The sequence below is a fragment of the Xyrauchen texanus genome, chromosome 23 (genome assembly GCF_025860055.1).
Source record: "Xyrauchen texanus isolate HMW12.3.18 chromosome 23, RBS_HiC_50CHRs, whole genome shotgun sequence".
Classification (NCBI taxonomy): domain Eukaryota; kingdom Metazoa; phylum Chordata; class Actinopteri; order Cypriniformes; family Catostomidae; genus Xyrauchen; species Xyrauchen texanus.
This window is the reverse complement of record NC_068298.1, coordinates 30,252,610-30,275,315: the sequence shown is the minus strand read 5'-3', so window position 1 is coordinate 30,275,315 and position 22,706 is coordinate 30,252,610. Positions and strand designations below refer to the sequence as shown.

Below are 22,706 nucleotides of genomic sequence, written 5' to 3'. Positions count from 1 at the left end.
TGATTTGTTACTCGGTTGCTAGGGTAACCCCATGTGGTTGCTAGGCAGTTACCATATTGATACTAATGAAGTGTCCTTGCCATCCTGGTTGAAATAAATCAACCTGGAAGTCTGTACTCTTTTCTGGTGCCGAGATATGTGATGTGTTTCTCGGTTGCTAGGGTAACCCCATCTGGTTGCTAGGCAGTTACCATAGTGATAGTAATCAAGTGTCCTTGCCATCCTGAGTGAAATAAATCAACCCGGAAGTCAGTACTATTTTCTGGTGCAGAGATATGTGATTTGTTACTCGGTTGCTAGGGTAACCCCATGTGGTTGCTAGGCAGTAATCATAGTGATAGTAATCAAGTGTCCTTGCCATCCTGATTGAAATAAGTCAACCCGGAAGTCTCTACGTTTTTCTGATGCAGAGATATGTGATTTGTTACTCGGTTGCTAGGGTAACCCCATCTGGTTGCTAGGCAGTTACCATAGTGATAGTAATGAAGTGTCCTTGCCATCCTGAGTGAAATAAATCAACCCGGAAGTCAGTACTATTTTCTGGTGCAGAGATATGTGATTTGTTACTCGGTTGCTAGGGTAACCCCATCTGGTTGCTAGGCAGTAATCATAGTGATAGTAATCAAGTGTCCTTGCCATCCTGATTGAAATAAGTCAACCCGGAAGTCTCTACGTTTTTCTGATGCAGAGATATGTGATTTGTTACTCGGTTGCTAGGGTAACCCCATCTGGTTGCTAGGCAGTTACCTTAGTGATACTAATGAAGTGTCCTTGCCATCCTGATTGAAATAAATCAACCCAGAAGTTTCTCTGATTTTCTGGTGCAGAGATATAGTTACTGCTAAAGGGTTGCTAGGGTACTCTGTTTAGTTGCTAGGGAGTGGCTTGGCAGCTGCCAATCATTAATCTCCAACGGCTGCTTGTCAGTATGAATGATATAAACCAACTCCCATGCCTCTGTGACATTCAGAATGGAAGATATCCTCTATGGATTTTGGTTGCTAAGGTGCTCGACAATGGTTGCTAGGGAGGGGCTAGGAAGTGTTGAGGTGATTCATGATTGGCTGTTTGCTGCCCGAGTGAAACGAGACCACCCTTGTGTTTCTATGAAACTTCTATCCGGAGATATCCCTTTGATGTCTTTCATTAGAAGTGTATGGGACTTGTTGCTAAGGTGCTCTAAATTGTTGCTAGGGCGTGGCTTGATAGATTCAAAATGATCCTGAGATACTGATTGGTCGTCTGAGTAAAATGAGCCCGCCCCATTGTCTCTATGACACTGTGATCCAGAGCTATGTTGAATACAAATCCCAATGCCATTTCATTTCATGGGCCGTCCTACACCATTGTAAGTCAATTGGGGCATTTTTGGGCAGCTCCTGCCCCCAGGGGTGCAACTTTTACCCCATTTTGAGGTATGCTCTTACAGAGCCTGCCAGCCTCTTCAAATGTGGCAAATCACACGTTTCTGCGAAATCCTCGCTCGGAGCTGTGACGCGTCAAAGTTTGTCGCAATGTTAAGTCTATGGGATTTTTCGGCCGCTTTTTTGCCCCTGGGGCAATTACCGTACCCGATCAGCTTATAAAAGTCATAGCACACGTGTCCTCAATAGGCCGTTCGATTTGACACCTCATTCGTGGGTCTACGCCAAGCGGTGCGGGACGAGTTAGGTGCCGAAGTTTTGTACGGAGATAGAATAATAAAAAGTATAAAAATAAAAATAAGTATGTGAGATTACAATAGTGATGCTTTGCAAGCACCACTAATAAAAACTAGATAGGTACATTTCCTGAAGAAAATGTGAGTGGTGCTTGCCGTGGCAAAACTCGATCAAACAGCATGCTGTAACTTGAAAAGAACAAAAATTATGGTCATAAATAAATCAACCCAGAAGTCTGTACGATTTTCTGGTGCAGAAATATGTGATTTGTTACTCGGTTGCTAGGGTAAGCCCATGTGGTTGCTATGCAGTTACCATAGGTAATACTAATACATGGCTCCTTTCCATCCTGAGTGAAATAAGTCAACCCGGAAGTCTCGTAGTGTTTTCTGATGCAGAGATATGTGATTTGTTACTCGGTTGCTAGGGTAACCCCATCTGGTTGCTAGGCAGTTACCATAGTGATACTAATGAAGTGTCCTTGCCATCCTGATTGAAATAAATCAACCCAGAAGTCTCTCTGATTTTCTGGTGCAGAGATATAGTTATTGCTAAGCGGTTGCTAGGGTACTCTGTTTAGTTGCTAGGGAGTGGCTTGGCAGCTGCCAATCATGAATCTCCAAAGGCTGCTTGTCAGTATGAATGATATAAACCAACTCCCATGCCTCTGTGACATTCAGAATGGAAGATATCCCTCTATGGATTTTGGTTGTTAAGGTGCTCGACAATGGTTGCTAGGGAGGGGCTAGGAAGTGTTGATGTGATGCATGATTGGCTGTTTGCTGTCCCGAGTCAAACGAGACCACCCTTGTGTTTCTATGACACTTCTATCCGGAGATATCCCTTTGATCTGTTTCAATAGAAGTCTATGGGACTTGTTGCTAAGGTGCTCTTAATGGTTGCTAGGGCGTGGCTTGATAGCTTCACAATGATCCTGAGAGACTGATTGGTCGTCTGAGTAAAATGAGCCCACCCCTCGTCTCTATGACACTGTGATCCAGAGCTATGTTCAATACAAATCCCTATGCCTTTTCATTTCATGGGCCGTCCTACACCATTATAAGTCAATTGGGGCATTTTTGGGCAGCTCCTGCCCCCAGGGGTGCAACTTTTACCCCATATTGAGGTATGCTCTTACAGAGCCTGCCAGCCTCTTCAAATGTGGCAAATCACACGTTTCTACTGAAATCCTCGCTTGGAGCTGTGACGCGTCAAAGTTTGTCTCAATGTTAAGTCTATGGGATTTTTCGGCCGCTTTTTTGCCCCTGGGGCAAATACCGTACCCCGATCAGCTTATAAAAGTCATAGCACACGTGTCCTCAATAGGCCGTTCGATTTGACACCTCATTCGTGGGTCTACGCCAAGCGGTCGCGGGACGAGTTAGGTGCCGAAGTTTTGTTACGAGAGATAATAATAAAAATAAAAACTAGATAGGTACATTTCCTGAAGAAAATGTGAGTGGTGCTTGCCGTGGCAAAACTCGTGAAATAGCATGCTTGAAAAGAACAAAAATTATGGTCATAAATAAATCAACCCAGAAGTCTCTACGTTTTTCTGATGCAGAGATATGTGATTTGTTACTCGGTTGCTAGGGTAAACCCATCTGGTTGCTAGGCAGTTACCATAGTGATAGTAATGAAGTCTCCTTGCCATCCTTATTGAAATAAGTCAACCCGGAAGTCTGTACTATTTTCTGGTGCAGAGATATGTGATTTGTTACTCGGTTGCTAGGGTAACCCCATGTGGTTGCTAGGCAGTTACCATAGTGATACTTATCAAGTCTCCTTGCTATCCAGAGTAAAATCAGTCAACCAGGAAGTCTCTACGATGTTCTGATCCAGAGATATGTGATTTGTTATTTGGTTGCTAGGGTAACCCCTCCTTGTTGCTAGGAAGTTACCATAGTGATACTTATGAAGTGTCCTTGCCATCCTGAGTGAAATAAACCAACCCAGAAGTCTCTACGTTTTTCTGATGCAGAGATATGTGATTTGTTAATTGGTTGCTAGGGTAACCCCATCTGGTTGCTAGGCAGTTACCATATTGATACTAATGAAGTGTCCTTGCCATCCTGGTTGAAATAAATCAACCCGGAAGTCTGTACTCTTTTCTGGTGCCGAGATCTGTGATTTGTTTCTCGGTTGCTAGGGTAACCCCATCTGGTTGCTAGGCAGTTACCATAGTGATAGTAATCAAGTGTCCTTGCGATCCTGAGTGAAATAAATCAACCCGGAAGTCAGTACTATTTTCTGGTGCAGAGATATGTGATTTGTTACTCGGTTGCTAGGGTAACCCCATCTGGTTGCTAGGCAGTTACCATAGTGATAGTAATCAAGTGTCCTTGCCATCCTGATTGAAATAAGTCAACCCAGAAGTATGTACGTTTTTCTGATGCAGAGATATGTGATTTGTTACTCGGTTGCTAGGGTAACCCCATGTGGTTGCTAGGCAGTTACCATATTGATACTAATGAAGTGTCCTTGCCATCCTGGTTGAAATAAATCAACCTGGAAGTCTGTACTCTTTTCTGGTGCCGAGATATGTGATGTGTTTCTCGGTTGCTAGGGTAACCCCATCTGGTTGCTAGGCAGTTACCATAGTGATAGTAATCAAGTGTCCTTGCCATCCTGAGTGAAATAAATCAACCCGGAAGTCAGTACTATTTTGTGGTGCAGAGATATGTGATTTGTTACTCGGTTGCTAGGGTAACCCCATCTGGTTGCTAGGCAGTAATCATAGTGATAGTAATCAAGTGTCCTTGCCATCCTGATTGAAATAAGTCAACCCGGAAGTCTCTACGTTTTTCTGATGCAGAGATATGTGATTTGTTATTTGGTTGCTAGGGTAACCCCATCTGGTTGCTAGGCAGTTACCATAGTGATAGTAATCAAGTGTCCTTGCCATCCTGATTGAAATAAGTCAACCCAGAAGTATCTACGTTTTTCTGATGCAGAGATATGTGATTTGTTACTCGGTTGCTAGGGTAACCCCATGTGGTTGCTAGGCAGTTACCATATTGATACTAATGAAGTGTCCTTGCCATCCTGGTTGAAATAAATCAACCTGGAAGTCTGTACTCTTTTCTGGTGCCGAGATATGTGATGTGTTTCTCGGTTGCTAGGGTAACCCCATCTGGTTGCTAGGCAGTTACCATAGTGATAGTAATCAAGTGTCCTTGCCATCCTGAGTGAAATAAATCAACCCGGAAGTCAGTACTATTTTCTGGTGCAGAGATATGTGATTTGTTACTCGGTTGCTAGGGTAACCCCATGTGGTTGCTAGGCAGTAATCATAGTGATAGTAATCAAGTGTCCTTGCCATCCTGATTGAAATAAGTCAACCCGGAAGTCTCTACGTTTTCTGATGCAGAGATATGTGATTTGTTACTCGGTTGCTAGGGTAACCCCATCTGGTTGCTAGGCAGTTACCATAGTGATAGTAATGAAGTGTCCTTGCCATCCTGAGTGAAATAAATCAACCCGGAAGTCAGTACTATTTTCTGGTGCAGAGATATGTGATTTGTTACTCGGTTGCTAGGGTAACCCCATCTGGTTGCTAGGCAGTAATCATAGTGATAGTAATCAAGTGTCCTTGCCATCCTGATTGAAATAAGTCAACCCGGAAGTCTCTACGTTTTTCTGATGCAGAGATATGTGATTTGTTACTCGGTTGCTAGGGTAACCCCATCTGGTTGCTAGGCAGTTACCTTAGTGATACTAATGAAGTGTCCTTGCCATCCTGATTGAAATAAATCAACCCAGAAGTTTCTCTGATTTTCTGGTGCAGAGATATAGTTACTGCTAAAGGGTTGCTAGGGTACTCTGTTTAGTTGCTAGGGAGTGGCTTGGCAGCTGCCAATCATTAATCTCCAACGGCTGCTTGTCAGTATGAATGATATAAACCAACTCCCATGCCTCTGTGACATTCAGAATGGAAGATATCCTCTATGGATTTTGGTTGCTAAGGTGCTCGACAATGGTTGCTAGGGAGGGGCTAGGAAGTGTTGAGGTGATTCATGATTGGCTGTTTGCTGCCCGAGTGAAACGAGACCACCCTTGTGTTTCTATGAAACTTCTATCCGGAGATATCCCTTTGATGTCTTTCATTAGAAGTGTATGGGACTTGTTGCTAAGGTGCTCTAAATTGTTGCTAGGGCGTGGCTTGATAGATTCAAAATGATCCTGAGATACTGATTGGTCGTCTGAGTAAAATGAGCCCGCCCCATTGTCTCTATGACACTGTGATCCAGAGCTATGTTGAATACAAATCCCAATGCCATTTCATTTCATGGGCCGTCCTACACCATTGTAAGTCAATTGGGGCATTTTTGGGCAGCTCCTGCCCCCAGGGGTGCAACTTTTACCCCATTTTGAGGTATGCTCTTACAGAGCCTGCCAGCCTCTTCAAATGTGGCAAATCACACGTTTCTGCGAAATCCTCGCTCGGAGCTGTGACGCGTCAAAGTTTGTCGCAATGTTAAGTCTATGGGATTTTTCGGCCGCTTTTTTGCCCCTGGGGCAATTACCGTACCCCGATCGCTTATAAAAGTCATAGCACACGTGTCCTCAATAGGCCGTTCGATTTGACACCTCATTCGTGGGTCTACGCCAAGCGGTGCGGGACGAGTTAGGTGCCGAAGTTTTGTACGGAGATAGAATAATAAAAAGTATAAAAATAAAAATAAGTATGTGAGATTACAATAGTGATGCTTTGCAAGCACCACTAACTAGATAGGTACATTTCCTGAAGAAAATGTGAGTGGTGCTTGCCGTGGCAAAACTCGTGAAATAGCATGCTTGAAAAGAACAAAAATTATGGTCATAAATAAATCAACCCAGAAGTCTCTACGTTTTTCTGATGCAGAGATATGTGATTTGTTACTCGGTTGCTAGGGTAAACCCATCTGGTTGCTAGGCAGTTACCATAGTGATAGTAATGAAGTCTCCTTGCCATCCTTATTGAAATAAGTCAACCCGGAAGTCTGTACTATTTTCTGGTGCAGAGATATGTGATTTGTTACTCGGTTGCTAGGGTAACCCCATGTGGTTGCTAGGCAGTTACCATAGTGATACTTATCAAGTCTCCTTGCTATCCAGAGTAAAATCAGTCAACCAGGAAGTCTCTACGATGTTCTGATCCAGAGATATGTGATTTGTTATTTGGTTGCTAGGGTAACCCCTCCTTGTTGCTAGGAAGTTACCATAGTGATACTTATGAAGTGTCCTTGCCATCCTGAGTGAAATAAACCAACCCAGAAGTCTCTACGTTTTTCTGATGCAGAGATATGTGATTTGTTAATTGGTTGCTAGGGTAACCCCATCTGGTTGCTAGGCAGTTACCATATTGATACTAATGAAGTGTCCTTGCCATCCTGGTTGAAATAAATCAACCCGGAAGTCTGTACTCTTTTCTGGTGCCGAGATCTGTGATTTGTTTCTCGGTTGCTAGGGTAACCCCATCTGGTTGCTAGGCAGTTACCATAGTGATAGTAATCAAGTGTCCTTGCGATCCTGAGTGAAATAAATCAACCCGGAAGTCAGTACTATTTTCTGGTGCAGAGATATGTGATTTGTTACTCGGTTGCTAGGGTAACCCCATCTGGTTGCTAGGCAGTTACCATAGTGATAGTAATCAAGTGTCCTTGCCATCCTGATTGAAATAAGTCAACCCAGAAGTATGTACGTTTTTCTGATGCAGAGATATGTGATTTGTTACTCGGTTGCTAGGGTAACCCCATGTGGTTGCTAGGCAGTTACCATATTGATACTAATGAAGTGTCCTTGCCATCCTGGTTGAAATAAATCAACCTGGAAGTCTGTACTCTTTTCTGGTGCCGAGATATGTGATGTGTTTCTCGGTTGCTAGGGTAACCCCATCTGGTTGCTAGGCAGTTACCATAGTGATAGTAATCAAGTGTCCTTGCCATCCTGAGTGAAATAAATCAACCCGGAAGTCAGTACTATTTTGTGGTGCAGAGATATGTGATTTGTTACTCGGTTGCTAGGGTAACCCCATCTGGTTGCTAGGCAGTAATCATAGTGATAGTAATCAAGTGTCCTTGCCATCCTGATTGAAATAAGTCAACCCGGAAGTCTCTACGTTTTTCTGATGCAGAGATATGTGATTTGTTATTTGGTTGCTAGGGTAACCCCATCTGGTTGCTAGGCAGTTACCATAGTGATAGTAATCAAGTGTCCTTGCCATCCTGATTGAAATAAGTCAACCCAGAAGTATCTACGTTTTTCTGATGCAGAGATATGTGATTTGTTACTCGGTTGCTAGGGTAACCCCATGTGGTTGCTAGGCAGTTACCATATTGATACTAATGAAGTGTCCTTGCCATCCTGGTTGAAATAAATCAACCTGGAAGTCTGTACTCTTTTCTGGTGCCGAGATATGTGATGTGTTTCTCGGTTGCTAGGGTAACCCCATCTGGTTGCTAGGCAGTTACCATAGTGATAGTAATCAAGTGTCCTTGCCATCCTGAGTGAAATAAATCAACCCGGAAGTCAGTACTATTTTCTGGTGCAGAGATATGTGATTTGTTACTCGGTTGCTAGGGTAACCCCATGTGGTTGCTAGGCAGTAATCATAGTGATAGTAATCAAGTGTCCTTGCCATCCTGATTGAAATAAGTCAACCCGGAAGTCTCTACGTTTTTCTGATGCAGAGATATGTGATTTGTTACTCGGTTGCTAGGGTAACCCCATCTGGTTGCTAGGCAGTTACCATAGTGATAGTAATGAAGTGTCCTTGCCATCCTGAGTGAAATAAATCAACCCGGAAGTCAGTACTATTTTCTGGTGCAGAGATATGTGATTTGTTACTCGGTTGCTAGGGTAACCCCATCTGGTTGCTAGGCAGTAATCATAGTGATAGTAATCAAGTGTCCTTGCCATCCTGATTGAAATAAGTCAACCCGGAAGTCTCTACGTTTTTCTGATGCAGAGATATGTGATTTGTTACTCGGTTGCTAGGGTAACCCCATCTGGTTGCTAGGCAGTTACCTTAGTGATACTAATGAAGTGTCCTTGCCATCCTGATTGAAATAAATCAACCCAGAAGTTTCTCTGATTTTCTGGTGCAGAGATATAGTTACTGCTAAAGGGTTGCTAGGGTACTCTGTTTAGTTGCTAGGGAGTGGCTTGGCAGCTGCCAATCATTAATCTCCAACGGCTGCTTGTCAGTATGAATGATATAAACCAACTCCCATGCCTCTGTGACATTCAGAATGGAAGATATCCTCTATGGATTTTGGTTGCTAAGGTGCTCGACAATGGTTGCTAGGGAGGGGCTAGGAAGTGTTGAGGTGATTCATGATTGGCTGTTTGCTGCCCCGAGTGAAACGAGACCACCCTTGTGTTTCTATGAAACTTCTATCCGGAGATATCCCTTTGATGTCTTTCATTAGAAGTGTATGGGACTTGTTGCTAAGGTGCTCTAAATTGTTGCTAGGGCGTGGCTTGATAGATTCAAAATGATCCTGAGATACTGATTGGTCGTCTGAGTAAAATGAGCCCGCCCCATTGTCTCTATGACACTGTGATCCAGAGCTATGTTGAATACAAATCCCAATGCCATTTCATTTCATGGGCCGTCCTACACCATTGTAAGTCAATTGGGGCATTTTTGGGCAGCTCCTGCCCCCAGGGGTGCAACTTTTACCCCATTTTGAGGTATGCTCTTACAGAGCCTGCCAGCCTCTTCAAATGTGGCAAATCACACGTTTCTGCGAAATCCTCGCTCGGAGCTGTGACGCGTCAAAGTTTGTCGCAATGTTAAGTCTATGGGATTTTTCGGCCGCTTTTTTGCCCCTGGGGCAATTACCGTACCCCGATACGCTTATAAAAGTCATAGCACACGTGTCCTCAATAGGCCGTTCGATTTGACACCTCATTCGTGGGTCTACGCCAAACGGTGCGGGACGAGTTAGGTGCCGAAGTTTTGTACGGAGATAGAATAATAAAAAGTATAAAAATAAAAATAAGTATGTGAGATTACAATAGTGATGCTTTGCAAGCACCACTAATAATAGGTACAAATCAACTGTGGCAAAACTAAGCATGTTCCAAAACATTTTAGCATATCACAGCCATTTTACATTTCAAAGAGAAGACAAAATTACAAGTCAAGGTAATTTGTCATGCATCAATTATAACTGGTTTACAGATTAAGCATAGAGTAGCAATTTATCTAAACCAGACCAACAGGGATTAAAGTATCACTTATAAGGGTTACTGCCCTTTGACCGTATGACTGATATTTCGATTTGAGGGTTTAACCCTCAGGAGAGGCCATTTGATCGACTAATACAAGCACCATCTTACATTATCATCAGATTATATGTTTCCACCTTGTCCATAAAGAATTTTGGATTTTTGCAAACACTGATAAGGACTAATCCAATCTAATCCATAGAAGAGCCCATGTACTTATCTTTAGAGTGGAATGGAGACCTACCACTCTTTCAACAACTGATTACAAAATCTCAGCTGTATTCATACTTGTCAACATTTTAAGGGGAGTAGAGGATGCTTCCCATATCTTTTGTTGTTCACATTGTGCATCCAGTCAAAATACAGTATTTTAGTACAAATGTATCATTCACTAAGGAGAAGCTAGACAAATTGGACAATTGCCAACATGTATATGTTGCATGATACAAAAACATTTATTCTAAGGATAATGTTGTTTACGTTGTACAATTTTATATTGTGTTGGGCTGCCATTTGATGGCCAATTTAAAATCTGGGTCCTGAAGCAAAACCAGTTGAAAATCACTGGCCAAAAATATGATAAACTGACAATAGTTTGTAGTCATGTAAAAAAAACTAATTTGAATATTTGATTAAAACATTTCACAAATGGATGCTGAAATGTTAAAACACATGAAACAGTACCACGATAAAGGAAGAGGAAAAGAGATGCATTCATTTTTACTTTGCTCTTTCCTCAGTATGTTACGGTGCAGAGATAGTCCTGAACGAGGTATGAGGCAGGCAAAGAGAAACAGAGAGACAAAAAAAATGAAGGAGCGATTTAAAGAGCAGGAGAAACATAGAGAATACGAAAGTATGGAGAAAGCAAGAAAAAGTGAACAAGTGCAGTCATGTGATGGCGCTGCACTCTCTCCCGCCAGCCTCATTTCTTGTTGATCCTCCAGAGACCATCTGTGCTGAGGGCATTGATTAGAGTGGCTCTGGCGGGATTGCATCTTTGCCGTTGCCATGCCAACTAATCAGCTGATGCTACCCCCCCCTTTTCTCCTCCTCCTCATCCTCTGGTTGCCCCAGCAACAGAACATTGGGGCTAATGTAGTGCAGCTCTAAATTCAGCAAAATGACAAAATGCTTTTCTAATCCTTTTTTTTCTTCTTTTTTACCGTAATTGGTAACAGTTTATGACCTTTACATGTATTCAGCATTTTGTTGTTTTGTGTTGGTAAGTTCTTCTCAAGAATTTCCATTTCACTGGGCCTCGGTTCAGTAATAAAACATGAACACCTTTCATTAGGAAATGGCTTCAAAACATAAAAACTACTCTAACATGATTTCTAAAATGACTGTATACAGTAAATGAATCCCACCTGTTTTGGGGTGATGCATTTTGTGATCACTGCCTCTCTGAGTTTGCATTTGTTCACAAAACTTTTTACAACATGATGTTCCCACAGTCCAAGAAAATGTTGAAATGTTTTAATATCAATCCTGTTGCACACCACAAAATGAAATAGAGCAGAAGCGTGCATATATTTTTCAGCTGCCATGTTTACAGGTTACAATTTTCACATCGGAAACAGAAGTGTCGCAGAAGCCGCACTGCTGCTGTTGTTACAGCACCGAGTCTATTTTTACTGCGCTGCTCATGTTGAATTAAAGTGACAGTGTATTGTTGATGGACATTATTAATATGTGTTGACACGAAAAATAAAACATGGCACAGAATAAGCATATATTTGTAGTCTAGTGTGTTTTATATGAATTACAGCACATAGGAAACAAAATTAAACTAAAAAGGAAAATGACACAAAAGCTAAAACATTTTACTAAATCTTATTACCAGTACAATACAAATCAAAAGGAAAGTGCTTAACACTTAAAAGTTTTGGCTGGTGTTTGAACAAAGAGATATTGCAATTCAATGGTTGTACATACTTTATTTTTTACTATATTATTAAGCTATATTATTGAGCAATCGAGCCAAACTGAGTAATCACCATCCTCTGTTGTTCACTGCTTCGGTGTTGTCACATTCACAGTTGTCTTTTGTTTGTGTACTTTTATTTTGAAATTCTTGTTAAAGTTCCTGTTCCCCAGTGATGTGATGTCCTGTTTTCCCTCCGTGTTCATGTGTCTTGCTTTCATTGGTTCATTTACATTTACATTTATGGATTTAGCAGACGCTTTTATCCAAGGCGATTTACAGAGTCCCCCTGGAGCAACCTGGAGTTAAGGGCCTTGCTCAAGGATACAATGGTGGTGGCTGTGGGGCTCGAACCAGCATCCTTCTGATTACCAGATTACCAGTTATGTGCTTAGACCACAACACCACCACCACTCTGTTCATTGTTTGATTACTTTGTTATCAGTTATAGTTTGTCATTAGTTTTAGTTCATTGCCTTGTTATCTTGTTTAGAGTTGTAACAGAGCCCTAGTCATGTCCTTTTCTTAGTCCAGTTTCTAGTTCCTATTTCCAGTTTATGTCCAGTTTAGTCTACGTGTCTAGTTCTTGTTCACGGGTATAGATAGGGTTTTCTTTTTATCATCATTTTGTTAATAAATCTGCACTTGGTCCTACACAACGTCTTCAAATTGCCTCTGTCAGCTACACATCGTTACAGAATACTAGACCGGCTCTTGGATCTTCGTCAGGGGAATAAACCCCTGGAGGATTATGTGGTGGATTTTTGTGCTCTGGCATGCCAGGTGAACTTTAATTAGGTTGCCCTCAAAGAAATGTTTTGTTTTGGACTAAATGAGCCAACCTCTTCCTTTATGCCTAGTGGTCGCTGTTCCCTCAGCCTGGCTCTATATATTGACATACTGCTTCGGTGCTGCTATCACTGCTTCGGCGTATTGTGTGCAACAGGTGTCAAAAGTCATGGAAAACTCATAGAAATTGCTATTGTGAATATATATTTTCTAGCTATGCTGTGCTCAATAAAATTAATTGATATTGCTATTTTGTGGAGTAATACTTGCTCACAAGCCATAGAGATGTCCAGTTTGTCAGTGAATAACTCTTTCGAGTGGGTTTGAGTGAATTTGGTTGAACAGATACACTAATCGGTCTAAAAAATCCTTATCCAGTAATTACAAATGATTGGTTATGGAAATTAATTAGTCAAAAAATGTGGGAAACCTGCATTTAGCTCTGAAGACTTGTGAACAGGCCATAGTCTTTGAAGAGATCACAGATTTCTGAATGTTTGTCCATTCTCAGGTGTGTACAGAGGGCAGATTGATTCTGGAGTTTGCCTTTGATGACCTGATGAGGATCAAGACGTGGCACTTCAACATCAGACAGTATCGAGAACTGATCCCACGAAGCATTCTCGCCATGCACGTGAGTTTGATATCACTCTATTCTCGGCCTCTTCTGTCACATTGCCTAATGGAGAGTACAACGCAGTGGTAGAAATGTGTCATTTAGAAATTTTGCTATTTATTTTTCACTTTATACAGCGATAGATGTATTTGCTGGGCTATTAGTGGGCAGGACTGCATTATATTGCACATACACTTCAGAAGGATGATGAGATAACATGGTGTAATATTACATAATATAATTATAAGTACGAGATGGAGAAATCGTAAGAAATTATATGAACTGGCCTGTACAAATACAAACTACTTTTACTCTTATAGAGTCTCTTATTGAGATTTGGTCTTGTCATGGACGCGACCCTCTTGACTCAGACTCGAACATGTGTGGTATCTGACTTTTTCCAGAGACCAGTCAAAAAAAAAAACTACTTGTGCAAGAAGAGTGCTCACGACTCGCTGTTGCAGCTGTGTGTGAAAACAGCCCTAATGCCTGTTTCTGTGAGATACTATATTAAAAACTGTGTTGACTTGGTCCATCCAAAGAAAAAGAGTAACATACTGTACAGAAGTACCTGAGGAATTTAAAAGTTTTAAGACATGAGCCAGAACATTAGCAGTTTTTGCCTACCTCCCAAACTTGAGCATATCCAGAAATATTTGGCGCCTGTTTTTTAACAGCCTGCTAACTAATTAGAAAAAACACATGATTAAACATTGATATAAAATTGTCAATTGTACATTTCACTACTTAAGTTTTAACTACGGAAAGCTGAACGGGACTAAAAGAGTGGTTTTACTCACGTTTTTAAAGTGCATAGTGTTAAAAGCATGCAAATTCATCTCTTTGAGCATATCTGAGATAAAAGTTAGTGGAACCTTTTAGTTTTAGTTCCGGTCATATTTAAAGATTTTCTTTATATCAATAACACCTCTTAGATATAACATTTAAATGGCCATGATAAAAGACATTATCTGGAGCCTGGTGTATGCTTAGTAGGGTGGTCTCCATTATTTTTGAGAAGTCATTATTCTGTGCTGTAGCTGTCAAGACCTAAAGTTATAGTATGACTGTATTTTGTATTTCAGAAATGCTTACTTGGTTTACGATAAATTAAATATAGTAGTGCAATTGAAGAAATTAACTAATTGAAAGTAAAGGTTTTGGTGTGTTTTTTTCCCCATTTTAGTTATAGTACAGTAATGCTGTGTTTAGTATAGCAGAAATCTTTAATTGACTTATATATATAACAGAATCTAAAAGTTTGTATGGCCATGCTAAGCAACATTTTTATTTTTGACTGGAAGTATTGTTGAAACCAACAAGAGCATGAGCAAAAAATGTATTAGGTATATTTAATATATGATGAGCTTAAAATCAATTTAGATGTTTACACTGGTCATTTAACAAATTCTTTAAGATTGCATTAGGCCAATATGAGTCTTGTCTCAGACTGAGCATCTCCTACTCGAATGAGCTGGTTAACTCCTAACCATACCTAACCATGAAGTCTAACCCCTTACCCAAACACTGAACCTAACCGTGACTTTAGTTGGAAAACAACTAAACCAAAAAAATATTGGGGCAAAATGTGTTCACTGATGTTTCTTTTCCTGAAATAAAGTGTTGGGTTGGTGGCTAGCTAAAATGTGATGCCTGTATTGTAGCAATTTAAAATTCAGTTTTTTGATTGATTGGTCTGCATGTGAATAAAAGGTAAAAGTATAATTTCGTACGAGCCAAGTGGTGAGATATCTTACGATATCTTATTCCATCTCAAAGTAATTATGAATTGTCTTATTTTTGAGTCTGTGTTGGAAAAAACAGCCGAATGTGCCCTAAACAAGTCAAGATGATGAAGAACTGAATGAGGGGAGTAAAATGAAGACTGAATTAAGAATTAAACTCATGTTTGATCACAGCTGTGGGTATATCGGATATTTTCCAATGGATTTGGGGCTCATACAATCAGAATTTAGAGTCGAAATTGAATTTTTGGACAGTTTGTTTTTAACTTAAGTGTGAAACAACTGTTTCCCTATCGAGAGGTCTCTCCTATTGCGTAAGTAGCTTACGCTATGGGAAAACTCCGTTTCTCGAGAAATATTGAAGTCTTTATGTAAAACGCATTGCAGCTGCACAGCAGACAGTAATGAGCGAGGCAGCTCGGTCATTGGCTGTGCTGCAGCAACTGCTCGAACCAATGACGGGGCGACTCTGAACGCACGACCAATGGGCGCGCGCCTCGCGTTCGCGCGCTCAGAGCCCGCCGAAATTAGCATAGCCAGGCTATATAATGGGCACCCCGTCATACGAGTTCCTTTAGATTTAATCTCCTTCAGCGAAGACCTCCTCTTCGCTGGATCCTCCGGATTGTTGGAGTCTTTCGCCCGCCGTTGACAAGCCTACAGCAGGACTGCTAAGAGGACGCCGGCGCCTTCAGCCGCCTTCGAAGCCTTCTGCTACGCCATCCGGCGCGCATCACTATATCCTTTTTACTAAGCTTCTTTGCAAGTGTTCGCCTTTGCAAGTGTTCGCCTAGCTGCTTTCACTCGAGGCGGATGCCCCGAATGTGACTCCCTGGGCCTCAACGAGCCACGCACTCGCTTCGCTGCCTTCGCCGCGAACGAGCCTGCTACCACCGTGCTGCCGTCCCCTCTGTTCGAGCCGCGCAAGAAAAAGCGCCGCTCACGGAGGCCGCCAGAGCACGCGGACTTCAGTGACATCACACCAGGCCAGTCTCCGCGTGCTTCACCACCACCCGAGAACTCCCCGCCGCCAGTCCAATTCACGCAGAAGGACCAGCACCCCTCCAACAGAGCGGTGGGTCTCATCTCGTTCGGCGCGCCAGGGGACGACGGTGAAAAGGATGACAGCCTTTCCAATTGGCGCTGCATCCGACGACTGGCCGGGCTCCGCCTTCGACCCCGCGCCGTCGACATTAGCGGACACGAGCACGGGCACCAGCACGGTAAGAGAGTTCGCTGAACGCTTCACTGCAGCGAGCAAAACGTGTAAAACATTACCCAGTCCCCTTACAGGCGGCTGGAAATGTCTGTACAGCAGTCAATGGGCCAGTCACAGAACTCGCTCACCTGCAATCAAACGCCGTTTTCACGGCAACACACAGAAATCACAAAAAGAGTCATTTTCTGCCTGTGTCACTAAGGGGTCACATGTCCACACTAAAGTGCGCACTCCCACATATCAATACTATCCAAACAGTGCCGAATACTTTCCCAGCTCGAGCTGGACGCCCCATAAATGTAGATCGTGTGCCTATTGTCATGTATGCACCACTACACACAAGCACTGTTCCCACAGTTATAAACACTTCCCCAGTAAAAGCGGGAAATACTATAAATGTAGCGCGCGTGCGTGCTGTCCTGCACGCACCCCTACACACAAACACTGTATGCATGGCCAAAAACCCCGCCGCTAGCGGGAGGCTTTATGAAAGTGGCGCGCGTGCCTACCACAGTAGATGCACCCCCACCCATAAGCGCTGCCCATACAGTTCCAAACAGATCTCTGGCTCACGCCGCGAGCATCACAGATGCGACGCGCGAGCCAAGAAACTCCCCGCTAAGAGCGGGAAGCTTTATGAAAGTGGCGCGCGTGCCTATTACAATGTATGCACCCCCACCTGTAAACACTGTCTATACAGTTTCAAACATTTCTCCGGCTGCAAGCATTACGGAGATGGCGCGCATGCCTGTAATCTCACACGCACCCCTGCATTCGGCACTCATCACAGCTGCTCAGCGCGCGCCCGCGCCTCTGAGAGCTGTAAACTCAGTGTTAGCACAAGGCAATTTGCCGGTGGGGCCCATACGTCACTGCGACACGCCCCCAGCCAACATTCAGCCCATATCTGTGCGAGCAAAAGCCTGGGAAAAAATCCCTGACATGCCAAAATGGGTTTTGAACATAATAAAACACGGTTACTCACTTCAATTCGCTCGCAGACCACCCCGCTTTTCAGCAGTGGTCGAGACGAAAGTGAGGAAAGATATGTCACATGTTCTACGCACCGAGGTGCTCAAACTGATAGAGAAGGGCGCTATAGAAACTGTTCCTCCCTCTATGAGCGAGGCGGGTTTTTACAGCCGCTATTTTCTCGTCCCGAAAAAGGACGGTGGCCTCCGCCCCATCCTAGATCGCAGACATCTGAACAAAGCTTTAATGATTCGCTCATTCAGAATGTTAACAACCAAACATATCCTCGCGCAAGTTCGCCCCGGAGATTGGTTTCTATCAGTGGATTTGAAAGATGCTTTCACATTCCGATAGCGCCTCATCACAGGCCTTTTCTGAGATTCGCTTTCGAGGGACAGTCATACCATTACACAGTACTACCATTCGGCCTATCATTGGCCCCCCGTACATTCACGAAATGTATGGACGTGGCACTTTCCCCCCTGAGACAGCGGGGAGTGCAAATACTGAATTACCTCGACGATTGGCTAATCATAGCACAATCAGAGGGTCAGTTAACGACGCACAGATCTTGGATTATCAGCCATCTAGAATGCCTGGGTCTGAGAATCAATTTTGCAAAGAGCGTGCTATCCCCCATCTCTTTTCTGGGAATAGTGCTAGACAGGCGCACACGCCCCCGTCAAGCGATTTCAAAGAATGCTCGGTCTCGTGGCCTCGGCATCAGCGGTACTCCAGCTAGGATTGTTGCACATGCGTCCTCTCCAGCGCTGGCTCAAGAGCCGTGTCCCCACTCACGCGTGGCGCTCAGGCCACTTTTTGATCAGAGCGAATCACGGCTGTATAAAAGCCCTGACGCCCTGGAAAGCCGTCAACTGGTATCAAACCGGCGTGAGTCTGGGCGTAAATACGCGGAGAAAAATGATCACGACAGATGCCTCCAAAATAGGATGGGGGGCCCTTTACGAGGGCAGGCCTGTATCCGGCTTTTGGTCAAACCCGGAAAAGCGCCTACATATAAACTGTCTGGAAATGAAAGCGGTCGCCTTGGCTCTCAGAGCCCTGCTTCCGTACCTGAAAAACGAACACGTCCTGGTCCGAACGGACAACATGACAGTAGTTTTGTATATAAATCGCCAGGGTGGACTCAGGTCGAGCTCCCTGCACTCTATGGCCAGGGAGCTCATCTTATGGTCACTACACCACCTGCGCTCGCTGAGAGCAGCGCATGTACCAGGCGCCCTGAACCAGGGAGCAGACATGCTGTCCAGAGACAAGGTTCTCCCAGGAGAATGGTCTCTCCACCCCCTGACGGTTCAGTGGTTATGGCAAAACTTTGGCGAGGCAGAGGTCGACCTCTTCGCCTCCAGGGAAAACGCGCAATGCCCCCTTTTCTTATCAAAGAGCACGGACGCGCTCGCCCAAGTCTGGCCGAGCCGCCCCTTGTATGCTTTTCCCCTGATCACGATGCTACCTCAGGTCATCAGTTGGATCAGGGAAGTGAGATGTGCAGTGCTCCTGGTAGCCCCACTCTGGAACAACCAAACGTGGTTTCCAGAACTGATGCAGATGATGCAATCTGCCCTATGGCCGATTCCGTTGAGGCTAGACCTCCTCAGGCAGGCCAACGGGATGACTCTTCATCCCCGCCCCGATCTGTGGGCCCTCCATGCATGGCCCCTCAACGGGTTCCCAAGAACCTCCCCAGTGGAGTTTTGAGAACCATCACTGAGGCGCGAGCACCCTCTACGAGGCGCTTATATGCCCAAAAGTGGGAAGTGTTCAGTGACTGGTGTGATACCAAGAGCTTTAACCCCAAATCGTGCGAGATACCAAGCGTACTTGCCTTTTTGCAAGAGCTGCTGGAGGCGGGCCGCACACCCTCCATGCTCAAAGTCTATGTGGCTGCCATAGCGGCGTCACACAATCCTGATAAAGGACGTTCATTAGGGAAAAACGACCTAATCTTTCATTTCCTAAGAGGCGCTAGGAGGATGAACCCTCCTCGCCCCCCCTCGGTGCCGATCTGGGACCTGGCCACGGTCCTGGACGCTCTCAAGAGTGCCCCGTTCGAACCTCTCCGAACTGTGCACCTTAAACAGCTCTCGCTCAAAACTGCGCTCTTGCTGGCGCTCGCCTCAGTCAAGAGAGTGGGCGACCTGCACCGCTGTCATCAAGCTGCTTGCCTGGAATTTGGACCTAACGACTGCAGAGTTGTCCTTAGGCCAAAGCACGGGTATATTCCTAAAGTGCTCTCCACACCCTTCAGAGCACAGGTGATATCTCTGGCAGCGCTATCGTCCCCAGCAGACGAAAGCAACACTAATTTACTCTGCCCGGTCAGGGCTCAGAGTATATTTGGAATGTTCTGCCCTGTTCAGACAGGACGGAACAATTATTCAGTATGCTTTGGCGGCCGCACTAAAGGTCTCGCAGTCTCAAAGCAAAGAATATCGTGCTGGATAGTGGATGCTATAGCGCTAGCTTATGAAGCCAAGGGCCTTCAATGCCCCTTAGGCGTCAGAGCTCACTCTACGAGGAGCATGGTCTCCTCGTGGGCTTGGTCGAGTGGGATACCCATTGAAGATATTTGTGCGGCGGTGGGCTGGGCCTCGCCTTCGACATTTATCAGGTTTTATAACCTACAGGTCCCCTCATTGCATTCCAACATTCTATCAGCCTGACTGTAGAATGGACTGGAGTATGTATATGCTGAGCATTATATCCTCCCTTATAAGGTCCGTCTCTGACTGAGTTAGAGGATTTTTTATGCATATCAGTACATAGAAAGATGCATTCCAACATTCTATCAGCCTGACTGTAGAATGGACTGGAGAATGTATATGCTGAGCATTATATCCTCCCTTATAAGCTCCGTCTCTGACTGAGTTAGAGGATTTTTTATGCATATCAGTACATAGAAAAAAATGCATTCCAACATTCTATCAGCCTGACTGTAGAATGGACTGGAGTATGTATACGCTGAGCATTATCTCCTCCCTTATAAGGTCCGTCTCTGACCGACTCAGAGGATTTTTTATGCATGCCAGTACATAGAAAAATGCATTCCAACATTCTATCAGCCTGACTGTAGAATGGACTGGAGTATGTATATGCTGAGCATTATCTCCTCCCTTACAAGGTCCGTCTCTGACTGACTTAAAGGATTGTTTTATGCATATCAGTACATAGAAAACTCAGTACATAAGATATGTGCTTGTGTTTGTACTATGAGCGCCCCACCATGGACCACCTTGGAAGGGCGCTCTATACTATCCCATTATGTAGCTCGCCGTTGGCGGCTCGTGGAATAATCACTTTGCTTTAAGGCTCAGGCATCTGCCTCTGGCTTTATAGAGCGAAGTCAGCACGCACGGCGTTTTACATGGTGTTCCCATAGCGTAAGCTACTTACGCAATAGGAGAGACCTCTCGATAGGGAACGACTCGGTTACTAACGTAACCTCGGTTCCCTGAGAGGAGGGAGCGAGTATTGCGTAAGCTGCCGTGCTTGTGCTTGGTCAGTTCGCTTCAGTCGATTGAACCTAAAGGAACTCGTATGACGGGGTGCCCATTACATAGCCTGGCTATACTAATTTCGGCGGGCTCTGAGCACGCGAACGCGAGGCGCGCGCCCATTGGTCGCGCGTTCAGAGTCGCCCTGTCATTGGTTCGAGCAGTTGCCGCAGCACAGCCAATGACCGAGCTGCCTCGCTCATTACTGTCTGCTGTGCAGCTGCAATGCGTTTTACATAAAGACTTCAATATTTCTCGAGAAACTGAGTTTTCCCATAGCGTAAGCTACTTACGCAATACTCGTTCCCTCCTCTCAGGGAACCGAGGTTACGTTAGTAACCGAGTCGTTTTGTGCTAATGTCAGACTTATCGTAATAATAAATAAAAATATATATAATTATAAACTTTCTTTTATTTGTAAAGTATTTAATTCACTGGAATATCCAGAAATAGATATTGCCACATGATAATTAAAATATACATTATTTAACATTTTCCATTAAGTTTCCAGTATAAATTAAAATAATGTATTGTGATATACAGTATACAATGACCATGATAAAAAAAATCTGTATAGTTTGAGGTCATATGAGAGCAGAATTTGATCATGATCACAAAACATCTAGAATTTGGTGTCTAATTGTAGACATCAAAGGCTGCCTCAGACTAAAAGCTGTAGCGTAAAAAGAATCACAAGGTCAAATGAGTAATCTACAGAGTTTAATGAACATTATCAACATGCTGTGAAGGAAAAGGAAGATATCAACTGAAAACCTGCACCACTTATTATTTATTTTCTCATTTTTAAACTTTTTAAATCTTTCAGTGACTCGTTGCTTTTGAGCTCAATATACAGAGCTTTAAATCTGTTTTTACTCATCTTTCCCCCTTGTCAATTCAGAGATGTGTAGTTTTAGAAAGTTTGTTCGCAGAAACTGTGTGTTCATGTGAAATTCACATGCCCTTAAATTGGGCCCTTTGGGTATAGACTGTATTCTGGAGGAAAGGGGGAGAGAAAGTGTGTGAACAAGGGAGAAAGGGCTTTGAAAGATTTTTGACAGGGTGAACAGGGATGCGCAAAAGTTATTGCAGTGTGTTTGATCATCTCATTCTTTATTAAAGAGGTAAAGTTGCGCAGAATTTGAGTCAGACTCATCAGATCAAGACTAATGAGCTAATTGGAGAGGCCGCATTTCAGCTGCAACATACTTTGCGATTATATGTTTTTCCGACCTATCAATTGTCAGGAGATCCATGATTGGCTAATGTCATTGAGACCAATCTATCAAGGTTTGGCTTGGTTTACCTCGGCTGGTTAGCCCCTTTTGGAAGATGCTAAAACTAAACCTTTCAAAAAGTATTCTTCTCCATTGGTGGCCATTAAAATGTAGCAAAATGTTTTACATTTCAAAAACTTGGGGGCTCTTAAATGCATGAAATGGCATTTACGGCTCAGGTGATTGGCATAAAAAAGTGGCCATGAGCAAAAATAGCAGTATGCAGTTTATAGGGCGTCCTGCAGCAGTCCAGCAACTGCCATTGACATGAATGGAAACGCCATCAGATAGCTCTCTACAGGTATTATAGGACTCCTTGATTGAAACTGTATTTGGTTAGAACTCAAGCCACGTAACAAGATTTGGTTAAATTACTCTGACCAATGGACTTCATAGCTCACCACAAAATTTCGGTTTAGATTTAGTCAATCAGTATTAATTAGGCGCTGGAGCACACTCCAGATTCAGTGCTCCAAATCAGAAATGCATTCAAAGTAATCACAGTAATTCATCTGTGAAATTTGGTCCAGTACTCAAAAAAATGGACCCCACCCCCCAAATTTAAGAATAAGATTTGGGTTTTTCAAAAAAATCATACATTTGACCATTTACACATTTGACAAATGCTTTAATCCAAAGTGACTGACAACACATTCAAGCTATACATTTTATCAGTATGTATTCCCTGGGAATTTAACCCATGGTCAAAAACAAGCTGTGAAAATGTCTGCTTTATTTTATGGTTGTATTACATTAAGTGATAAAGTT

At 43.5% G+C, this 22,706-nt stretch overlaps 1 protein-coding gene across 3 annotated transcripts in view; it reads left to right on the top strand.

Moving 5' to 3' along the window:
- LOC127663021 (LIM domain-binding protein 2) overlaps positions 1–22,706 on the top strand; it is a 131,006-nt gene that overhangs the window by 85,196 nt on the left and 23,104 nt on the right. For all 3 annotated transcript variants that reach the window (XM_052154414.1, XM_052154413.1, XM_052154412.1), the window contains exon 4: positions 13,106–13,228. In XM_052154414.1, the coding sequence (XP_052010374.1) occupies positions 13,106–13,228 (123 nt within the window). The remainder of the gene's footprint in view (positions 1–13,105; positions 13,229–22,706) is intronic.